The sequence below is a fragment of the Nyctibius grandis genome, chromosome 3 (assembly GCF_013368605.1).
Source record: "Nyctibius grandis isolate bNycGra1 chromosome 3, bNycGra1.pri, whole genome shotgun sequence".
Classification (NCBI taxonomy): Eukaryota; Metazoa; Chordata; class Aves; order Nyctibiiformes; family Nyctibiidae; genus Nyctibius; species Nyctibius grandis.
Window position 1 is genome coordinate 88263446 of NC_090660.1, and position 18150 is coordinate 88281595.

The 18150-nt window shown below is 39.9% G+C and overlaps 1 protein-coding gene across 1 annotated transcript in view; it reads left to right on the top strand.

Moving 5' to 3' along the window:
* Nucleotides 1–18150, top strand: part of EIF3H (eukaryotic translation initiation factor 3 subunit H) — a 99107-nt gene that overhangs the window by 17084 nt on the left and 63873 nt on the right. Inside the window, exon 2 of the mRNA XM_068396704.1 lies at nucleotides 12144–12300. Coding sequence (XP_068252805.1) covers nucleotides 12144–12300 — 157 coding nt within the window. The remainder of the gene's footprint in view (nucleotides 1–12143; nucleotides 12301–18150) is intronic.

Below are 18150 nucleotides of genomic sequence, written 5' to 3' on the forward strand. Positions count from 1 at the left end.
ACTGAAACACTCCTTGATTAACATTCATTATTTTTCTATGTTTTAATAAACTTTACTTTTCTCCACTGTTTAATGACTTTTTCCTTTGGTGCACTGCAGTTTGTGTTTAACTTCTTCCCTTCGAAAGAACAAGCATCTCGCTTGGATGTGGGTAAATAAATGACTTAAACAGATGTTTCATGGCACCTACAAGACATTAGCTGATTAATGTAAGTTCCTGACAGAGTTGAGGAAAACCACAACCTATGAAAAACCAACAGGCCTTTAACCAAAATCCAGTAATCTCCCCTTCTAATGTTGTATTTGTACAGAAACAGGCTTAGTGTCTGTACTGTTTCAGTTCTTCAGACTGAATTCCACCTACTTATTTATTTTAGGACCAAAATCTTTTTCATTTTATATTTTAGATAAGGTATTTACCAGTTTTAGTTCTAAGTATTAACTAATGGTTTGTTTCATGTTCTATGTCTGGATTTATATAAAATCAGTGATTTTTATAATTTGGAGTAGCTTTTTTTTTATAGGCTTTATGAATTTTTTTAAATCCCTACATCTTTTGAAGTTTCCCAGTAACAGAATGAGTGAGGAGCTAACCCATATGTACAGCAGCTGCGTGTGCTTCCAGTAAGTACAGTGTCAGTCGCTTGGCGGTGTCCGTAGTGAGCCTGGACTTGCAGTGTGTGAACGACCACCTTCGCTGGAAGGCTGGGACTGCTGGAAGGTGCAGGCAGGCTGTATGGCCGTAGAGGAAGGCCTTGTTCTTCTTAGACTGGGTTTCCCTCTTGCTTGAAGGGAGATTCTAGAGCTCCTGAATCACAACAGTTTGGAAGTTGTTCTTCTTAAAAAGAGAAATAACAAAACAACTGAAAGAGTGGACGCTTATGAAGTATTGTATATGGGGCATTTCCTGGTGGTGGTTTAAGCTTTGCATTCAGTTTGCATTGATCGTGTTGCTGAGATACACATAATCTGTGTGACAGTTACAAAAAGTGAAAAAGGAACTGAATGTCTACTTTTTTCTAGACTGAGCTTCAGGGTAAGCAAGGTACAGCTTTTCCACCGGTGCCCCAAAGAGTGCACATAACCAGTTAACGATCAGGAAGGAGTGATAAAATGCTTCTTGGCCTGTCATTGACTTTGAGTTGTGCTTTGAGTCTGCCTCTTACTGAGATAAAGTGGCAACGTATATTATATCTAACTTTATGCTATGTATGGATGTTCATAGAGTCATAGAATAGTTTGCGTTGGAAGGGACCTTTAAAGGTCATCTAGTCCAACCCCCCTGCAGTGAGCCAGGACATCTTCAACTAGATCAGGTTGCTCAGAGCCCCGTCCAACCTGACCTTGAATGTTTCCAGGGACGGGGGCATCTACTACCTCTCTGGGAAACCTGTGCCAGTGTTTCACCACCCTCATCGTAAAAAATTTCTTCCTTATATCTGGTCTAAATCTACCCTCTTTTAGTTTAAAGCCGTTACCCCTTGTCCTATCACAACAGACCCTGCTAAAAAGTTTGTCCCCATCTTTCTTACAGGCCCCCTTTAAGTATTGAAAGGCCGCAATAAGGTCTCCCCAAAGCCTTCTCTTCTCCAGGCTGAACAATCCCAGCTCTCTCATAATCTGTTATGATTTGGGTAGTTTTCCTCAGCCTAATGTACATATTGTGGAGCTGCATTCCTTTTTGAAGGTTACTGTTGTTACCCTTTTGTAGTTAAATCATGTGAAATCTTGAGGTTTGCAAACTAAGCAGGTGATATGGTACCAACTGATGGAATAAGTCACCCAGGGAACAAAAAGCTTTGGATGCTTTTCATATGCTTCCTAATGCTCAAAAGTATTCAAATAGTACAGAAGCATGTAATACCCCCCTCACCCCCCCAGAAAAAGCCCTACAGTTTGAGATGGAATATTTTCCATTTAATTTAACATAGATTTCCAAAGTGATTTGGTACTGAGGACCTACATGAGACAGAACCAACAGAATCCTATGATTTATAATTTCTGTGTGAAAATACATGTAGTATCCCCTGCTTGAGGACCACCTCAGATCAATATGCATATATGCCACCTATGGAAAAAGAGTTAATCTGTTTAATGATATCCAAACAAAGACATACCAAATTTTACGTATCAAATTTTATACTACTATAGTGGCCCTGCCTGCTTCCCCAACTCACACTACACCAAAAGCAAATCTACAACCTGCATTGTGCTGAAACTTAACCAATTAGCTACGCAAAAATGAAATGCTCAGGTAAGCATGGAATGGCTTTGTTTTTAAACAAAGACTTGAAAAAAATAAGAGAAAGCTAGAGCAAGATACAGTGAAACATGGGCAATGTTAACATTTTTTTATAGTTCCATACAAGTTTTTTTGTTTTGTTTTTTGTTCTGTTTTGTTTTGGTTTTTTTTGTGGGTTTTTGGTTGGTTGGATTGGTGTTGTTTTTTTTTTTTCACACACACACACACTAGAGATAAGTGCTTATCCTACACTTACAAAAGACAAGTTCTGGAAGCTGACCAAGCTAAAACTTGCCTTGAGCTGATTTGTCTCCTGGCTATAGCACCACTCGATAAGACGGTAACAAAGTCTCTCAACTTTCCTGCCAGGAGAAAAGGAACTCTGAAGTAAATTAAAGATACCACTGCAACGGTTAAGAGTAAGAAAACATATGCCTGATACGCATAACGCTCTCCTCCAGATGATTAAGGAGACAGATGTTTACAGACACACACAAAAAATTCCGACTTAATCAGTGCAGTCCACAGAAACATGTTCTAGAAAGCACTGTCTGACAGATAACGCGTCAAAAGCACAAAATCAACAGGTTGATAGACTAGTCTTTTAGGTGTTGGATATGAAGCGTCATGATACAAGACAGCCACCACATAAAGTCGTGGCCTGAGGTGAACTGAAGATTAGAGGTGAAACTGAATTTTCCATGTTATACTCATCTTGAGAAACAACGGCAATCTCTACTGACAATCAAACCCTGAATTCACTTAAATGCATATTGTAGCCCATCTGCAGAGATTTTTGAATTTTTCTAGATTCTCTTACTCAACAGTGCTGATTTTTTTGACCATTCCTGACATGATCGATGTCTAAACATTTATTGTTTTCTTCCTCATGCTTAACTTTGGAATAAAAGCTCTTAAAACTGTTAGACCAATTTTATCTCAGGAGAAGTAAAGAAAAGATATTGTTTTCCCTTGTGACCTTCAACATCTTAAAGTAATTGTTTTGACAGATATCTTCAATCCTAACTATGACTGGTGGCCAGAAAAAAAAAGTATTTTAATTCCCTGACAAGTAATCAGAAAGATACTTTATCTGAACATACTGTCCAAAATCTAAGGCCAAAAGGACAAGACTGAGTAGACCTGAAAACCAAAGTAACTTTAAAAAAATGTTGTTTCTGAACATCTAGTTCAGAAATAATGAGTCTTAGCCCTCACTGTTCTGTTGAGCAAGTATAATAGCTGTCCGTTGGACAGAAGGCCTCAAACACCCCACAATGTTTTACCTTTATCTTGACTGGCTACAGTCTTAACACCAACATTTACAAAGCCTTTGAAAATACAGTTCTTGGAATAGTAAGTTTACATTTTATGTCACTCACAGCTAATAAACACCAGGTGTTAAAATCTTATTTCTGAACTTGACAGAAATTTGGGGCTTAAAAACAATAATTATATAGGAGGCATAACAGAATGAGGTCGATGTCTTGATTCTGGCCATCCTTGAGTTTAGCACAATTCTAACTCAATTGCATGAGTCGTCGTTAGTAAGGATAACTGAGATGTATCCATTTACAAAACTATGTTAACAGTTCTCTCTTGAACTTTGTGCTAGGAGTTTAAGTAAAATTGCTCATGCTGTAACGCTTAAATGTAAAAGTCATGCTTTGAGTTTTAAGAATTCATATGGAGAAGGCTCCATACGTGATACAGATTTATTCAAAATATATCAGGCACTATTAGTGGTAATAGATTTCAAGATTCTTTTACCAAGCTAAATATTGATCACGGTTTCACCAGTGTTAAATATTGAGAGGATGTGAGTGTCATGGCACCTTCCCCATTTGATGCCCGTGTTGGTTATGGTTGGTTTGAAAACAGCTACATAACACTGTTATTTACACCCTCTCCCCATCCTCTCCCCAGATGCTGGCAATTGGTGCTAGTGGTTGTGCCGACAAAGCTTTCTTGGGTGGGAAAAAATGTTAAGCATTCAAAAGGACTTAAATAGTTGATTTAAGGCTGTAAATCAGCTTGTTACATCATGTACCCAGTGGGCTAACAGAAGCTGTCTCTTGTTTGATGCTGCATCTGTAAGACACAGCACAGGTACTGGAAATCTGGTTTCAATGTGGTGACTTTCAGCTCTCTGGAAAAGATTCAAAAATGAATCTTCAGTGCTTTGATTTGCTGTTGTCTCTCTTTAGAGAAATACAGAGATGTGCATCTCCTTCTATGACAAAGTGACCTGCTTAGTAGATGAGGGCAGGGCTGTGGATGTAGTCTATCTAGACTTCAGTAAGGCATTCAACACTCTCTCCCACAGCATCCTCCTAGACAAACTGACTGCCCAGGGCTTGGATGGGTGGACTCTTCAATGGGTTAAAAACTGGCTGGATGGCCGAGCCCAGAGAGTGGTGGTGAATGGGGCAAAGTCCAACTGGCGGCCGGTCACTAGCGGTGTTCCCCAGGGCTCAGTTCTGGGGCCGGTGCTGTTCAATATCTTTATAGATGATGTAGACGTAGGGATTGAGTGCACCCTCAGTAAATTTGCAGATGACACCAAGCTGGGTGGGAGTGTCGATCTGCTGGAGGGTAAGAAGGCCCTACAGAGGGATCTGGACAGGTTAGATAGATGGGCCAAGACCAACGGCATGAGGTTCAGCAAGAACAAGTGCCGGGTCTTACACTTTGACCACAACAACCCCATGCAGCTCTACAGGCTGGGGGAAGAGTGGTTAGAAAGCGGCCCGTCGGAAAGAGACCTGGGGATGCTGATCGACAGCCGGCTAAACATGAGCCAGCAGCATGCCCAGGAGGCTCAGAGGTGACCTTATTGCAGTCTACAACTACCTGAAGGGAGGTTGTAGTGAAGTGGGAGTCAGCCTCTTCTCCCGGGCAACTAGCGATAGGACAAGAGGACATAGCCTCAGGCTTCGCCAGGGGAGGTTCAGGTTGGACATTAGGAAGAATTTCTTCTCAGAAGGGGTCATTAGACATTGGAATGGGCTGCCCAGGGAGGTGGTGGAGTCACCATCTCTGGATGTGTTTAAGAAAAGACTGGACATGGCACTTAGTGCCATGGTCTAGTTGACATGGTGGTGTCAGGTTAACGGTTGGACTCGATGATCCCTGAGGTCTCTTCCAACCTGACTGATTCTGTGATTCTGTGATCTTGGCATATTTATGTCCTTACAGCAGAATCTTCCCAGGGCCTCCCCAAGGCTTACGATTCTTCAGCTGATGGTTCATGTTATAGGTATTTCTGTAATGAGATACAAACTTTTGAAATTAACAACTGTGATGTCAAGATGTAGCCAAAATTAAAATTTGACATTATACTCCTAGAGCTGAAATATGTATCTTTGAAGTCATACTACAAAAAAGAACCATTCTGAAACTATTAAAAACTTAATTAATTCTTCATGTTTGAGCAGTGCTTTGAAGATCTGAAGATTAGAAGCACAGCTGAACTGCAAGCTTTTTTGGTTGTGTTTTTTGTTTTTTGTTTTTTTTTTTGGTTAATTGAGGATTAATGGCCATTAAAATCTGACAAGTGGCTACTCAAAGTGATTAAATTGCTTTGGTATTTTGAATGCTAAATTTACAAGGCTGGGGGACCCTTAAGTTTTATTTAGGAGTTACTTGTATATTCTTTTCCATAGAGTATTTGTGTACCTGAGTATTTGTTACATACTAATTCTATTTAGAATCATAGAACCATAGAATGGTTTGGGTTGGAAGGGACCTTAAAGATCATCTAGTTCCAACCCCCCTGCCACAGGCAGGGACGCCTTTCCTCTAGACCAGGTTGCTCAAAGCCTCATCCTCATTTGCTAAATCAAGCTTCATACGATTATTGACTTGTGTGTTCAGAGGTATCAGAATTTAGAAATCTGATTTTTTTTCTTTTTTAAACAGTAAGTCAAATTACTTGATAAATTTTCTACCTGAGGACATAGCCTTTCCTGGTTGATGAGCTGCATTACTTAAATAGCAGTAACAGTTGAAATGTGGTTTGGTTGCTGTCAGTTTCACGTAGCAATGGTATAGCAGTGAAGAGTCTAAGGGTATTTGTCCTGGTTTGGACTAGGACAGAACCAATTTTCCTTTCAGTTTCTTCCGAGTAACTGCACTTTTTGAATCTAACCACGTGTTTTTCAGACAGCGTCTGCTTCTAAGATTGATAACGCTTGAAGTTTATAGTTATTACTAAGGTGATGGTAGGGATGTTATGCAGAAAGGCTCTTGCTTAGACTTATTCCTATAGAAACCAAGGTCACTGCTAAATTCCTCATGGTCCACAAGTGAAAGGCTGTAGAAGAGTTGTACCTCCAGAGAGAAGGGGACAGGACAGATGATCCAAAATTGACCAACGAAGTATTCCATCCCATACACATCATTCTTGGTTTAAAGCTGAGGGGTCACGAGGGTCGCTGTCTCTTCTTCTATGGCCAGTGTCTGAAGAGGGTTCTGTCCATTTTCCCCTGCCTTCCATCCCAATCCATGTGTTCCTGAATCCAATTCCCGTCTGCCGCTGGGTCGACTCTGGCACTTCCTGGAGCCTGCCCTGCAGTGCCGATGGTGATGTGATTGTCATCAGGGGAGCTCGGTCTTGGTTTTGTATAGATTTGTTTATATATAGTTATTTCCATTATTGTTATTTTACTATTTTTCATTGTTATTGTTTTATTAAAACTGTTTTAACTTTTCAACCCATAAGGTTCTCTCCCTTTTCTCTTTTTAAAGGGTTAATAGAGAGTATCTGCCATCCGCTTATTAGCCAGCCCTGCTTTAAGCTGTGATAGTATTTAAAACCAATTATAGTTTGTACAAAGAGGCAGCATCTCTTCGTAGATGAATAGGTGGATGGAAATTGTAAATAGTGTTTGGAAAGTGAATCAGCACTGGATGGAAGATGGGTTATACTGGTGTTCTTGGAGATTTCTCTGGAATATTTTTTTCTGTGTCATTTGGAAAAATCGATTTATATTTCTCAGTGTGTTGTGTTGCTTGCATTATTTATATTAACACTTCTTACATTTGTTTTCGGACCAATAGAACTATTCTGATTCTCATTTGATGCCTCATAAACATAACATTTTTTCTGGGAAATGTCTACATACAAGTTAGTGTTCATTTTTTTTGGGTGTGTGGTGTTCACTCAATATGAAGTATTGATTTGTACAATCAAATCAGGAAATCCCATGGCATTGTCATTTTATAGTGATCAGCTCTTCCTGCTGTATCTAGATTAGCAAACAAATGGAAACGACATTTTTAATGTTTGAAACTGATCTTGTTATCACTAGAGAAACAGTCCTACTTTACACTTGAAGGTCTGGTTTTAGTACTGAAACACAAGTTCCAGTGCATGTTTGCCTCTTGCTCACATGGTAGTATTTTGATGGCATGTTTTTCAATCCAAGTTTAAGAGCCTGCTGTACTAAAGAGTTGTGTCTTATGCGCTAAATAAAACTCTCCAGAACAAAGAACAAAATGAAAACAAGAATCCTTTGTCATTGGATGCATTTCTCAGACTTGTTCATTTATCTTTTTAGGAATGATTTCAGTAGCTAATGTATTTTCCAGTGTAGTCATAAACCTGAACTGCTGCAGCTTGCTAACGGGTGTGAAATTTAGAGTAGTGAGTTCATGACCTTCTCTGCTGCCTTTCTCAGACTCTGTTAGAAAACAAGCTTGCAGGTAGGCCTAAATTGGGGTGTCTATCTCCCTGGATAGTATCTGCTGTGGTCTTCAGGCTAGAGACTGAAAATGGCAGACTTGTGTAACAACTTCATTTTGTATTGGGGTATTTGGTTAGCGTTTAAGAGTTTTGAACTGCTAGTTTTATCTCCCTGAAAAATCATTGATACTCTCTGACAGCCCATGCTCTTTTCATTTGCTGCTGCTTTCTGTGAGCAATTATCATCAGAAATGCTGGGATAAAATTGGAATCGTATCACAAATGCTCCTGAAATGGAATCAAGGAGGCAAATGGGATTCACAGTAACAGGGACAGTCAGTGTGCATAGAAAACTCAAGAACAAATGAGGAGAAAAATACTGGAAAAGATGAAGCTTGCAAGATTGTAAAGATGTTGAGAATAGTCATAGAGTAGGCAGAGAGCAGGCTGTGCTATAATCTGACCGGTTAGTTATGGATTCCTTGACTGTGGATGACAGAGCTTATGGCAAATATATGATAAGCCTTAACTTTACACTAAATGCAAGCTGAGTATTATTTATATGCTGTCTCTGTGGTAGAAGACATCCATCTTCTGCATCCAGGTGATCTCGAACTGGTGTTTGATGTACTGCTTTCAGCACTGTTAAATTCTACTTCACTGCCCGCTGATCTTAATTTCCTTACTGTTTTCCCATGAAATGAGATTTATATAACCAAAGTATCTCTTTGTCTCTCTGCTCTGTAGACCTGTTTTAACAAATTGGATAAAAAGGTATGGCTTCAAAGGACTTGAGGGACAGATGTGAATGTGTATTGGGGGAAATGGTGTTAACTACTTGTGATTGAGAAGCTTCAATGCAAGTGAATCTAGATGCAAGAGAAAGCACAAGTGGGTGATATTGTGAATAAACAAAGAATCAGTGGGTTAGTCCTGTTTGATACTTATATCCCAACTTAGTTGGAGAAAGGTATTTTTATTCCATTCTCCCCCCACCTACCCCAAGCAGGCTGTATATGAAGCTCTTGTTTTCCCATTTTACCCCAAGGCGGCAATGTATTTGTAAAGAATTTCTCTTCTAATCACTTTCTTTTTTCCATTTAACCTGTACTGTGGTGTTTTAATTCATTAACGGCATTTTTAAAGTTGTGACATAAAAGTTCTGCTAAACAACCAAGGAGAAAGCTAGGGACAAATGTATGTTCCTGATGTATAAATATGAGCTTAACTCCCCTCACCGAGCCCTGTAGAACGTTCACTAAATACCAGTATTTGTACAAAACATGTTCTCAGCGTGGTTGAGCTGAAATCCATTAGACTAGCCTGTTTGCCAACAGACACTAAAGTAGTATTGCTTTAATGACAACATAGTCGTCAGACATTTTCTGTTGTATTTTGCTTGGATGGATTAGGGTCTAGTGAAATAAAACCCACTTATGCTGGACAAAGCATAAGTTCTTTCCATTCTGTATTTGTGGTTAGTGTCTTACCTTGTTCTGGTTCTTGTTGTTAAGCATAAAATTTTACTTAAGTGTAAAGCGTTTCTAGCAAATTATTGACTATTTTTGAGTGGTTTTGTTCATGCTGTTCCAATTTACAGTATCATCTCATGAGAATTATTCATTGTAGAGCTCAGATTTAGAGAAGGAAGTAAGAATTATATTATTAAAAATACGATGAGTAATTTGTGCTCCTTTTTTTCTTTCTTTTATCATTACACAGAATCACAGAATCACAGAATGTTAGGGATTGGAAGGGACCTCGAAAGATCATCTAGTCCAATCCCCCTGCCGGGGCAGGATTGCCTAGATCATATCACACAGGAACGCGTACAGGCGGGCTTTGAATGTCTCCAGAGAAGGAGACTCCACAACCTCTCTGGGCAGCCTGTTCCAGTGTTCAGTCACCCTTACCGTAAAGAAGTTTTTCCTCATATTTAAGTGGAACCTCCTGTGTTCCAGCTTGCACCCGTTGCCCCTTGTCCTGTCAATGGATGTCACTGAGAAGAGCCTGGCTCCATCCTCATGACACTTGCCCTTTACATATTTAAAAACATTAATGAGGTCACCCCTCAGTCTCCTCTTCTCCAAGCTAAAGAGACCCAGCTCCCTCAGCCTCTCCTCATAAGGGAGATGTTCCACTCCCTTAATCATCTTCGTGGCTCTGCGCTGGACTCTCTCTAGCAGTTCCCTGTCCTTCTTGAACTGAGGGGCCCAGAACTGGACACAATATTCCAGATGCGGCCTCACCAGGGCAGAGTAGAGGGGGAGGAGAACCTCTCTTGACCTGCTGACCACACCCCTTCTAATCCACCCCAGGATGCCATTGGCCTTCTTGGCCACAAGGGCACACTGCTGGCTCGTGGTCATCCTGTTGTCCACTAGGACCCCCAGGTCCCTTTCCCCTACGCTGCTCTCCAACAGGTCTGCCCCCAACTTGTACTGGTACATGGGGTTGTTCTTGCCCAGATGCAGGACTCTACACTTGCCCTTGTTATATTTCATTAAATTTCTCCCCGCCCAACTCTCCAGCCTGTCCAGGTCCCTCTGAATGGCTGCGCAGTCTTCAGGTGTGTCAGCCACTCCTCCCAGTTTTGTGTCATCAGCGAACTTGCTGACAGTGCACTCTAATCCCTCATCCAAGTCATTAATGAATATATTGAATAGAACTGGTCCCAGAACCGACCCTTGCGGGACTCCGCTAGACACAGACCTCCAACTGGACTCTGTCCCATTGACCACCACTCTCTGGCTTCTTTCCTTCAGCCAGTTCACAATCCACCTCACTACCCGATCATCCAGACCACACTTCCCCAGTTTAGCTGCAAGGATGCTGTGGGAGACCGTGTCAAACGCGTTACTGAAATCAAGATAGACCACATCCACAGCTTTACCATCATCTATCCACTGGGTTACATCCTCATAAAAGGCTATCAAGTTGGTTGAGCATGACTTCCCCTTGGTGAAGCCATGCTGAGTGCCCCTAATGATCCCCCTATCCTTGATGTGCCTAGAGACAGCACCAAGGACAAGTTGTTCCATCACCTTTCCGGGGATGGAGGTGAGGCTGACCGGTCTATAGTTACCCGGGTCCTCCTTCTTGCCCTTTTTGAAGACTGGAGTGACATTCGCTTTCCTCCAGTCCTCAGGCACCTCTCCCGTTGCCCACGACTTAGCAAAGATGATGGAGAGTGGCCTAGCAATGACTTCCGCCAGCTCCCTCAGCACCCGCGGGTGCATCCCATCAGGGCCCATGGATTTATGGACGTCCAGGTTGCTTAATTGGTCCCTGACCCAGCCCTCATCTACCAAGACAGATTCCTCCTCTATCCTGACTTCTTCTGGGGCCTCAGGGGTCCGGGGCTCCTCAGGACAGCCTCCAACAGTACAGACAGAGGCAAAGAAGGCATTCAGTAACTCCGCCTTCTTTTTATCCTCTGTGTCCAGGACCCCCACCTCATTCATCAGTGGGCCTACATTGCCTCTAGTGTTGGCTTTACCTGCAATGTATTTGAAGAAGCCCTTTCTGTTGTCCTTGACCTCTCTTGCAAGGTTTAATTCCAAGGAGGCCTTAGCTTTCCTAGTTGCCTCCCTACATCCTCTGACAACAGACTTACATTCCTCCCAAGTGGCCAGCCCCTCCTTCCACGATCTGTACACCCTCTTCTTCCACTTGAGTTTGATTCATAATGAATGAATCATTCATTATTCTTAAATATCCTATGACACATAGTTTACCAAAAATATAAATTGCATTATCATCTGAAGTAAAAATGCAATGAGATGTAATTTTGAAGGTTAATGCAACTGAAGTTTGATGCATTTTGTGCCTTTTAAAAATTCCCTACCAGTTTCTGCGGTTACTTTCAAGGTGTGTTGATGGTTTCTTGTGCAATGTTTCCCTCAGGAGGGAGCTTATTGCCCCTGCAAGACAGCTTTTAACAGTTACAGCAGAAAGGTAAAGTAAAAAAGATCAGTGTTTCATTATAGAAGGGTGTTTCAGAAAATTGGTTTAAAACTGCATTATGACCATTCATTTAATGGTCTTTTTTATTCTCCTGTAGTATTAGGATGGCCTCCAGTTCTTCAACCTGTATTAAAATTGCTGGTGTTTAAGCCAGTAACTCAATTTAACAATTTAAAAATTCCAAATATATAGCTTGAGGACACAAAAAACCCCATTGCATAATATGGTTTTCTTGTCTTTGTGTTGTAGGTTGTGTTAAAGATCATTAAACATTACCAGGAAGAAGGACAGGGGAATGAAGTGGTCCAGGGAGTGCTGCTGGGTCTTGTGGTGGATGACAGACTTGAAATCACTAATTGCTTCCCTTTCCCTCAGCATACAGAAGATGACGCAGACTTTGATGAAGGTAATGGTTACAGTTTTGTAAAACTTTAGGTAAAAAAAAATAAATCCGTATGTGCAAAAAAGAATGTTGTTTTTTCCACAGTGAAGAGAAGCTTGTATGTGATCAGAGAGTGTTTATATTTGACTTGAGGTATCAATGGGTTATTCACAATGCCATCCTGCATATCCAACTGAAATCTTGTCTATGTAAGGAAAGTTGTAGGGATAAATCCTGTATTATAAGGATACACTTATTTTAGAGTAAGACTATCCACACAGGAAGTTACAGAAGTTTCTAGTCTATAATTCCTATAGACTTTAAAGCTTTTTATGAAAATGGCTGTGTGTGTATATGCGTATGTATATATACAAGTACATGTATGTAGCCAGGCCTCTCTGTGGATTTATTTGTATGTGTTAAGTACTCCTTGAAATCCTGGAGAGCAGAGCTTTTTAAGTTTAAGAGGCACTGGTCAACTTGAAATCTGGGTGATATTTTTGCTTTTCCAAGTAAGCTAGAAGTAGCATCAGTGGTTTCTGTCTGTCTTGGTGTTTCCTTGCTGGTCCAAGAAATGTTTTGTTATTGCCACTGTAAGTCTCTATAATTGGCTTGACACAGAATGGTATAAAATTTATAAAGTAAACTCAAAAGGCTTATAGTTCTGATCTTGGTGATGTATATATGCGTGTGTGTGTATTTAATGATACCAGTAGAAACGCTTCTTTGTTAGGGCTTAAAGAGAGACAGTTTAACTTCAAGAGTAACTAAAGAGGCAATATAGTCAAAGTAGTTGTGGTTGGAAGCTCTGTTCTATATAATTTTGATAATTCAGTATGAGCGAGATTACTTAAAGTATAAACTGCTTTTTCTTGCTTATAATGAGGTTAGGTATTATTACATTTATATTTTATTTTACTACAAAAGAATCTTAGACTCTGCCTTTAAAACATGATTTTAAGAATTCTTTGCAACTTGGTAAGGTTTCTTAGCTGTTTAATGCTCTGTTGTGGAATTATACAATTTGCTATATGAAAAAAAATAAAGCAAGACACAAGGGAATCTTAATTTTCGTTTGTTAATTTGGTGCTTGAGTCAGAACTATATTTTATTAAAGCCAAAAAGACGTTTTAAAGATTCCTTCTCTTCTGGAGTTCTTCAAAGGACTGGAGTAATCTAAATTTTTAATTGGAGCCCATGCTTCAGTTTTTCCTGTAGAAAATGGCTGAATTGTTTCCATGTAGCTGATAGGCAAGCAAGGAGTGAAATAAATTTCTTAGTTTCCAACATGGATTCATCTCACCATATGATGACTGCTGTGCTGAAGCTGTAAGCCTTTGATCTCGTATCACAAAGTTCAACTGTTTCTGCTTGGGCGAAACTTCATTCCAAGAAAGTGACTCTTGTTACCAGTCTTTCTTTTTCCGTTTTTAGCAAGTAGGCAATAATCCTGGCATTAAGTAAGGTGCAAAAGGCAATGCTTGTGGAGCTTCCCTCACCTGGATGCCTTGTAAACCTTCTGTTCCTGTGCTGCAGGCACAGAAAGAAGAGCAGACTCTAGCCAGAGTGGAAGGTGTAACTATCACAGTGACGCTGATGCATGCCTCTAGCAGTAACAGGGAATCTGCAGCCAGGTCAGAGGAGCTTGCTGTGCTGAACCCTATTTGCCAACCTCAAGAGCCATTTTCTGTTGGTTTTCATCTTCCCTAGCCTCTACTGTGTGGGTCACAGAGAGGTTCTCTCTGTATACTTCTCAGTGATACAGTTAGATAGACTGAACCATTCAGGAAACGCAGAGTGCTTGTCTTCATTCTGCATTGCCTTTACTTAGGATCTGTTCAGCCCTTTGACCTATGTGGTAGAGGCTAGGGAAGATGAAAACCCAAACAAAATGGCTCGAGGTTGCCAGCTGAGCATTAGGTACCTTTTTAGGCTCTATATAGTTGTCTTCTGTCTTGCCAATGTGAAAACCAATAATGTTTTATAAATACTCCTTGTTTGTTTTCCCTGGAGCTATGTTTCCCTATGCAAGCATCCTGCCAGATTTTCAAAAGATTCTTTTTTTCTTTTAGACACAGATACTCCAGCAGAGAAATCTGTTGTTATATGCCAGAACCTTAAAATTCAGAATGTTAAAAACCAAACCAAACAAGGCACCTCCCACCCCCCAAGACTTGTATGTTACATCAGTGTCATAACTGGCTTTATATGTTTGCACAAATTCAGGCCCAGAGATACAGAAGGAAAGTATAAGGACTTGGCACTTCAGTGCCTCCATCACCCAGAATGATACTTAATGTTGTTCTCTTTGGTCAGAATAACCTTGTATTGTCTTTTCTTCTTGCTTAGTGTATATTTTTATTTTTTATTCCCCCTTCCTTGTCTAAGATTCTGGAATAGGAACAATCCTACTGAGATTCCAAGTTTCTGGGCCCGCAGAAAGCATTTATTAGAGGACTCCGGTCATACTTGATCTTATATTCATGCAGGGACTGTTACACTGGCTGAGGGCCCACACTACCCCAGCTGTCCTCCTCCTGAGGGGACGAAACAGGGAGCAACCATGGTGTGGTTATCTGTTGGCAAACTCCTAATCTGCTATGCTGAGAATTGAACGAATACACCCAAAAAATCGTTTCTTCTATATCTTTTTGCAGGAGCTCTAGGAACAGGTCACCTGAAAAATACTCATTTGCCTTGTGGTCTCGAGGTGATCGTTGTTAAAAGAATTAAGCTTATGTACAGGAGGGTGATATTTGAGCAAACAAACTGTTGGAAAGAGCCGCTTAAGCTAATGTTTTTCTTTTTTAAACTGAGCAAATTAATATAAAACACATTTTTGAGGGTGCTAGGAAAATATCCTTGATTTGAACTTGAAATAGGTATGCATGACATTTAAGAATCAGTTTGATAAAGATGTATTTCTACCTTGTTAGCAACAACCATTTCTTCAGATACTCTTAGATATCCTTTTGTTATGGTGCCATTTTGTCTCTTGCTGCTAATGCCTGAGATTAAGTTTTGAGTATTTGCTGCAACAAAATTCCTTCAAAGATAAAATTTTTGATTAAAAAAAATACCCAAACTTGTTCTTTTAGTGCAAGAACATTTTTTAGTGCAGTTTGAATTGGACTATTTCTAGAAACTATAGAAAACATGAGAGGGTTTTTTTTGGCTTTGAGTAATTCTTACTACAAATCTGGGAGGATTGTCTACCATTTATGAATCCACAGGTGGTTTTCATCTTAGAAAATTTCTCCTGCAGTGTTGTCTTCCTACAATTCTTTTTTACAAAGTGTAATTTTTTTGTAAGATTTTCCTGTCAGGGAAGTCTTAAACACTTAGGTTGGCCTGCTGCCTGCAGCACAAGATTTTGGAGGGGGTAGGAGGGTTCAACCCAGCTCTCTGTTAGAAGTCTGTAGGTGAAGTTTGGTTGATGATGTGTGAGCTAATGGAGGAAAATTGCAGAACAGGGGTGCGCTGTTGAGTCTTCAGCAAAAGATGCTTCAGCACGAGTGCTTGGTATTTTGGGGCTGCACTCTGAACTTTTGGTCAGGCATTTACTTTTCAGATAACTGTGTTCCCTTATTGCTAGTGCACTTAAATCCTCGTAGGTATTGAATTTATTTCTCAAAACACAGCTCTTTAATTTTAAGAAGATACTTTAAGTTATCTACACGTACAACCCCTATTCCTGTGCTCCCCCTTCTCCCCAATTCTCCACCTGATGGGTTCAGTTCTTGTCTGGGGAAAAGCAGATTTCTGCTCTAGTTTTCTGAGAATTATTTTCACTTTAGGGCACTTCCAAGCTTTTGTCTGAGCATAGTTTAGCTTTCTTTCAGTTAAGGTTTACAGAAAAGGTGTAATGCGTGAGGTCTGTTTTCATCCTAAGAAATAAATTATTATTCTTGACTGTAAATCATGTCTCTGGGTGACATAAGTTCAATTCTTTGCACTTCATTCTTTTTATATTCAGTGCTATTCATTGAGTAGCTCTTCTCCCTGTTTAAAGGAAATTTGTATTCCGGTCATGGAGAGCAACAGTTAAAAATGTAGTATACATCTTGTAATTCATTATAGATCTTGTGAGACATTATTTTGATAAAGTATTTTGAAACAGATTTCATTTCAGCCTGATATATTTTAGTACCTTACTTACAAAGCTGAGATAATAAATTAAGTGCTGTGGTAATTGTGCCAAAAGAAACTTTGAGACAGTTTAATTATGCACCAAAATAAGTTCTAGAAGGTTGTAACTTTTTCTTCTTTTATAACTATGCAGAGTTTTCATTAGATTCCCTCTGAAATGCTGCAGATGAAAAGGTGATGCCACCTTTTCCTCACACCCCCCCAAGCATGATTTTAACTTTCTTACCTGAGAAGGTTAATTTTGGTTTTAAGTTTTCAGGTTAGAAGTATCTAGATGATTAAAGATTCTAACACCTGTATTTTTCTGCGCTGTAGGTTGTGTTTAGTTGTATCATCAGTCAGTAGCAACTAGAAATAACGTAGTGCAACATTTCCACAGGAGCACTCACCGTTTTCTTTGTTTGAGGCTGCTATGTAGCCTCAAATGAATGCAGTTGCATATGGAGAAACATGTCATAGCTCCTATCTAGTACTTTTTCAGGGTTTTAATCGGCCATGGGTAGCAGCACTTCATACTGCTGAGCCTTACCTCCAGTGCTGCCAGTACAGTGACCTGTGATATATGTGATCCTTGCAGAAGCAGAGGGCTTCGGGTAGCTGAAAGGAACATGCTCAGAAAAGTTAATTTAAGATAAAGCAATGAACTGAATGTGTGCTTTTGAACTGTTACCTACTGCAGGGAGAATGAAGTGAGTGTTGGCTGTGTTAAGGCCCCTCCTGTTTTATTGGAAGACTTGTTCTTGAGGTTGCATTTCTTGAAGTGAAGCCTGTGATCTGCTACACCGGTTTGATGTTAAAGAGGCTTCAAGACCAAAGTCACATGAGTTCTCATGCTTTCCAGCGTACTGTGTCCCAGTGCGTAGGTGTGATGGTGCTTGGTGGACTGTTTTGGCTTTTTAAAAGCATCTTAATAAAAAAGGCTACTGTCTTCTAGAGTTATATTTTTTCCTTTTGTTAAGTTAATAATGTAGCTCCACAAACAGCCTTGTGAGTACAACTGGAGAGGTAGTATGAACCCCTAAGGTGTTTGAAACCCCTATATAGTCAAACCAGAATCTCCCAGACAGTATGTATATACCTGTAGGGACCAAATGGACTCTCTGAAGGTTGATTTCTTTTGCTAATATTGCTGTAAAGTCCCGATGTCGTTAAATCACAGCCCCCTGGCTGTGATGATTCATCTCCCTTCTGTAAAGGCTTCTGTCAAGGCTAAATTTTGTCAGATTTTCTTGTGAAAACAACTTCCAGTTATTCCCATTTTAAATCTGCTAGTATTATAACTCAAAGGTTTATCACTCTAGGCGTATCTTTTATTTCTCTTTTACTTTTGCAGGACAGAACTTGAGTATGCTGTAACTCTGCTCTGAATAGGCAGACGCAATTTTAGGTGACAAATTTTTTTCTGTTTTTTTTTTTTTTTTAGGTTTATTCCCTTTAGGTATAACAGCTGGCAAAAATGGAGAAGGTCATGTGTATTGTCTTTTATTGTACGAAAATTATGAAATGCAGAAATACAGTTACATGAAAATTAAATTTTATTTTACTAAGGATAGGAACAGATTACCTAAAAGCTCCTAAATCTCAGCCTTGGTTGTGGTTCCAGTTGTACTCCATATATCTGAATTCCTCAGCTGTGTTTTTCATAAGTTCCTATAGTAATTTAGGAGGAAAGCTATACTGTGTAAATGTTGACTTTTCAATTAGTAAGTGCTGGCAAAAACCCAT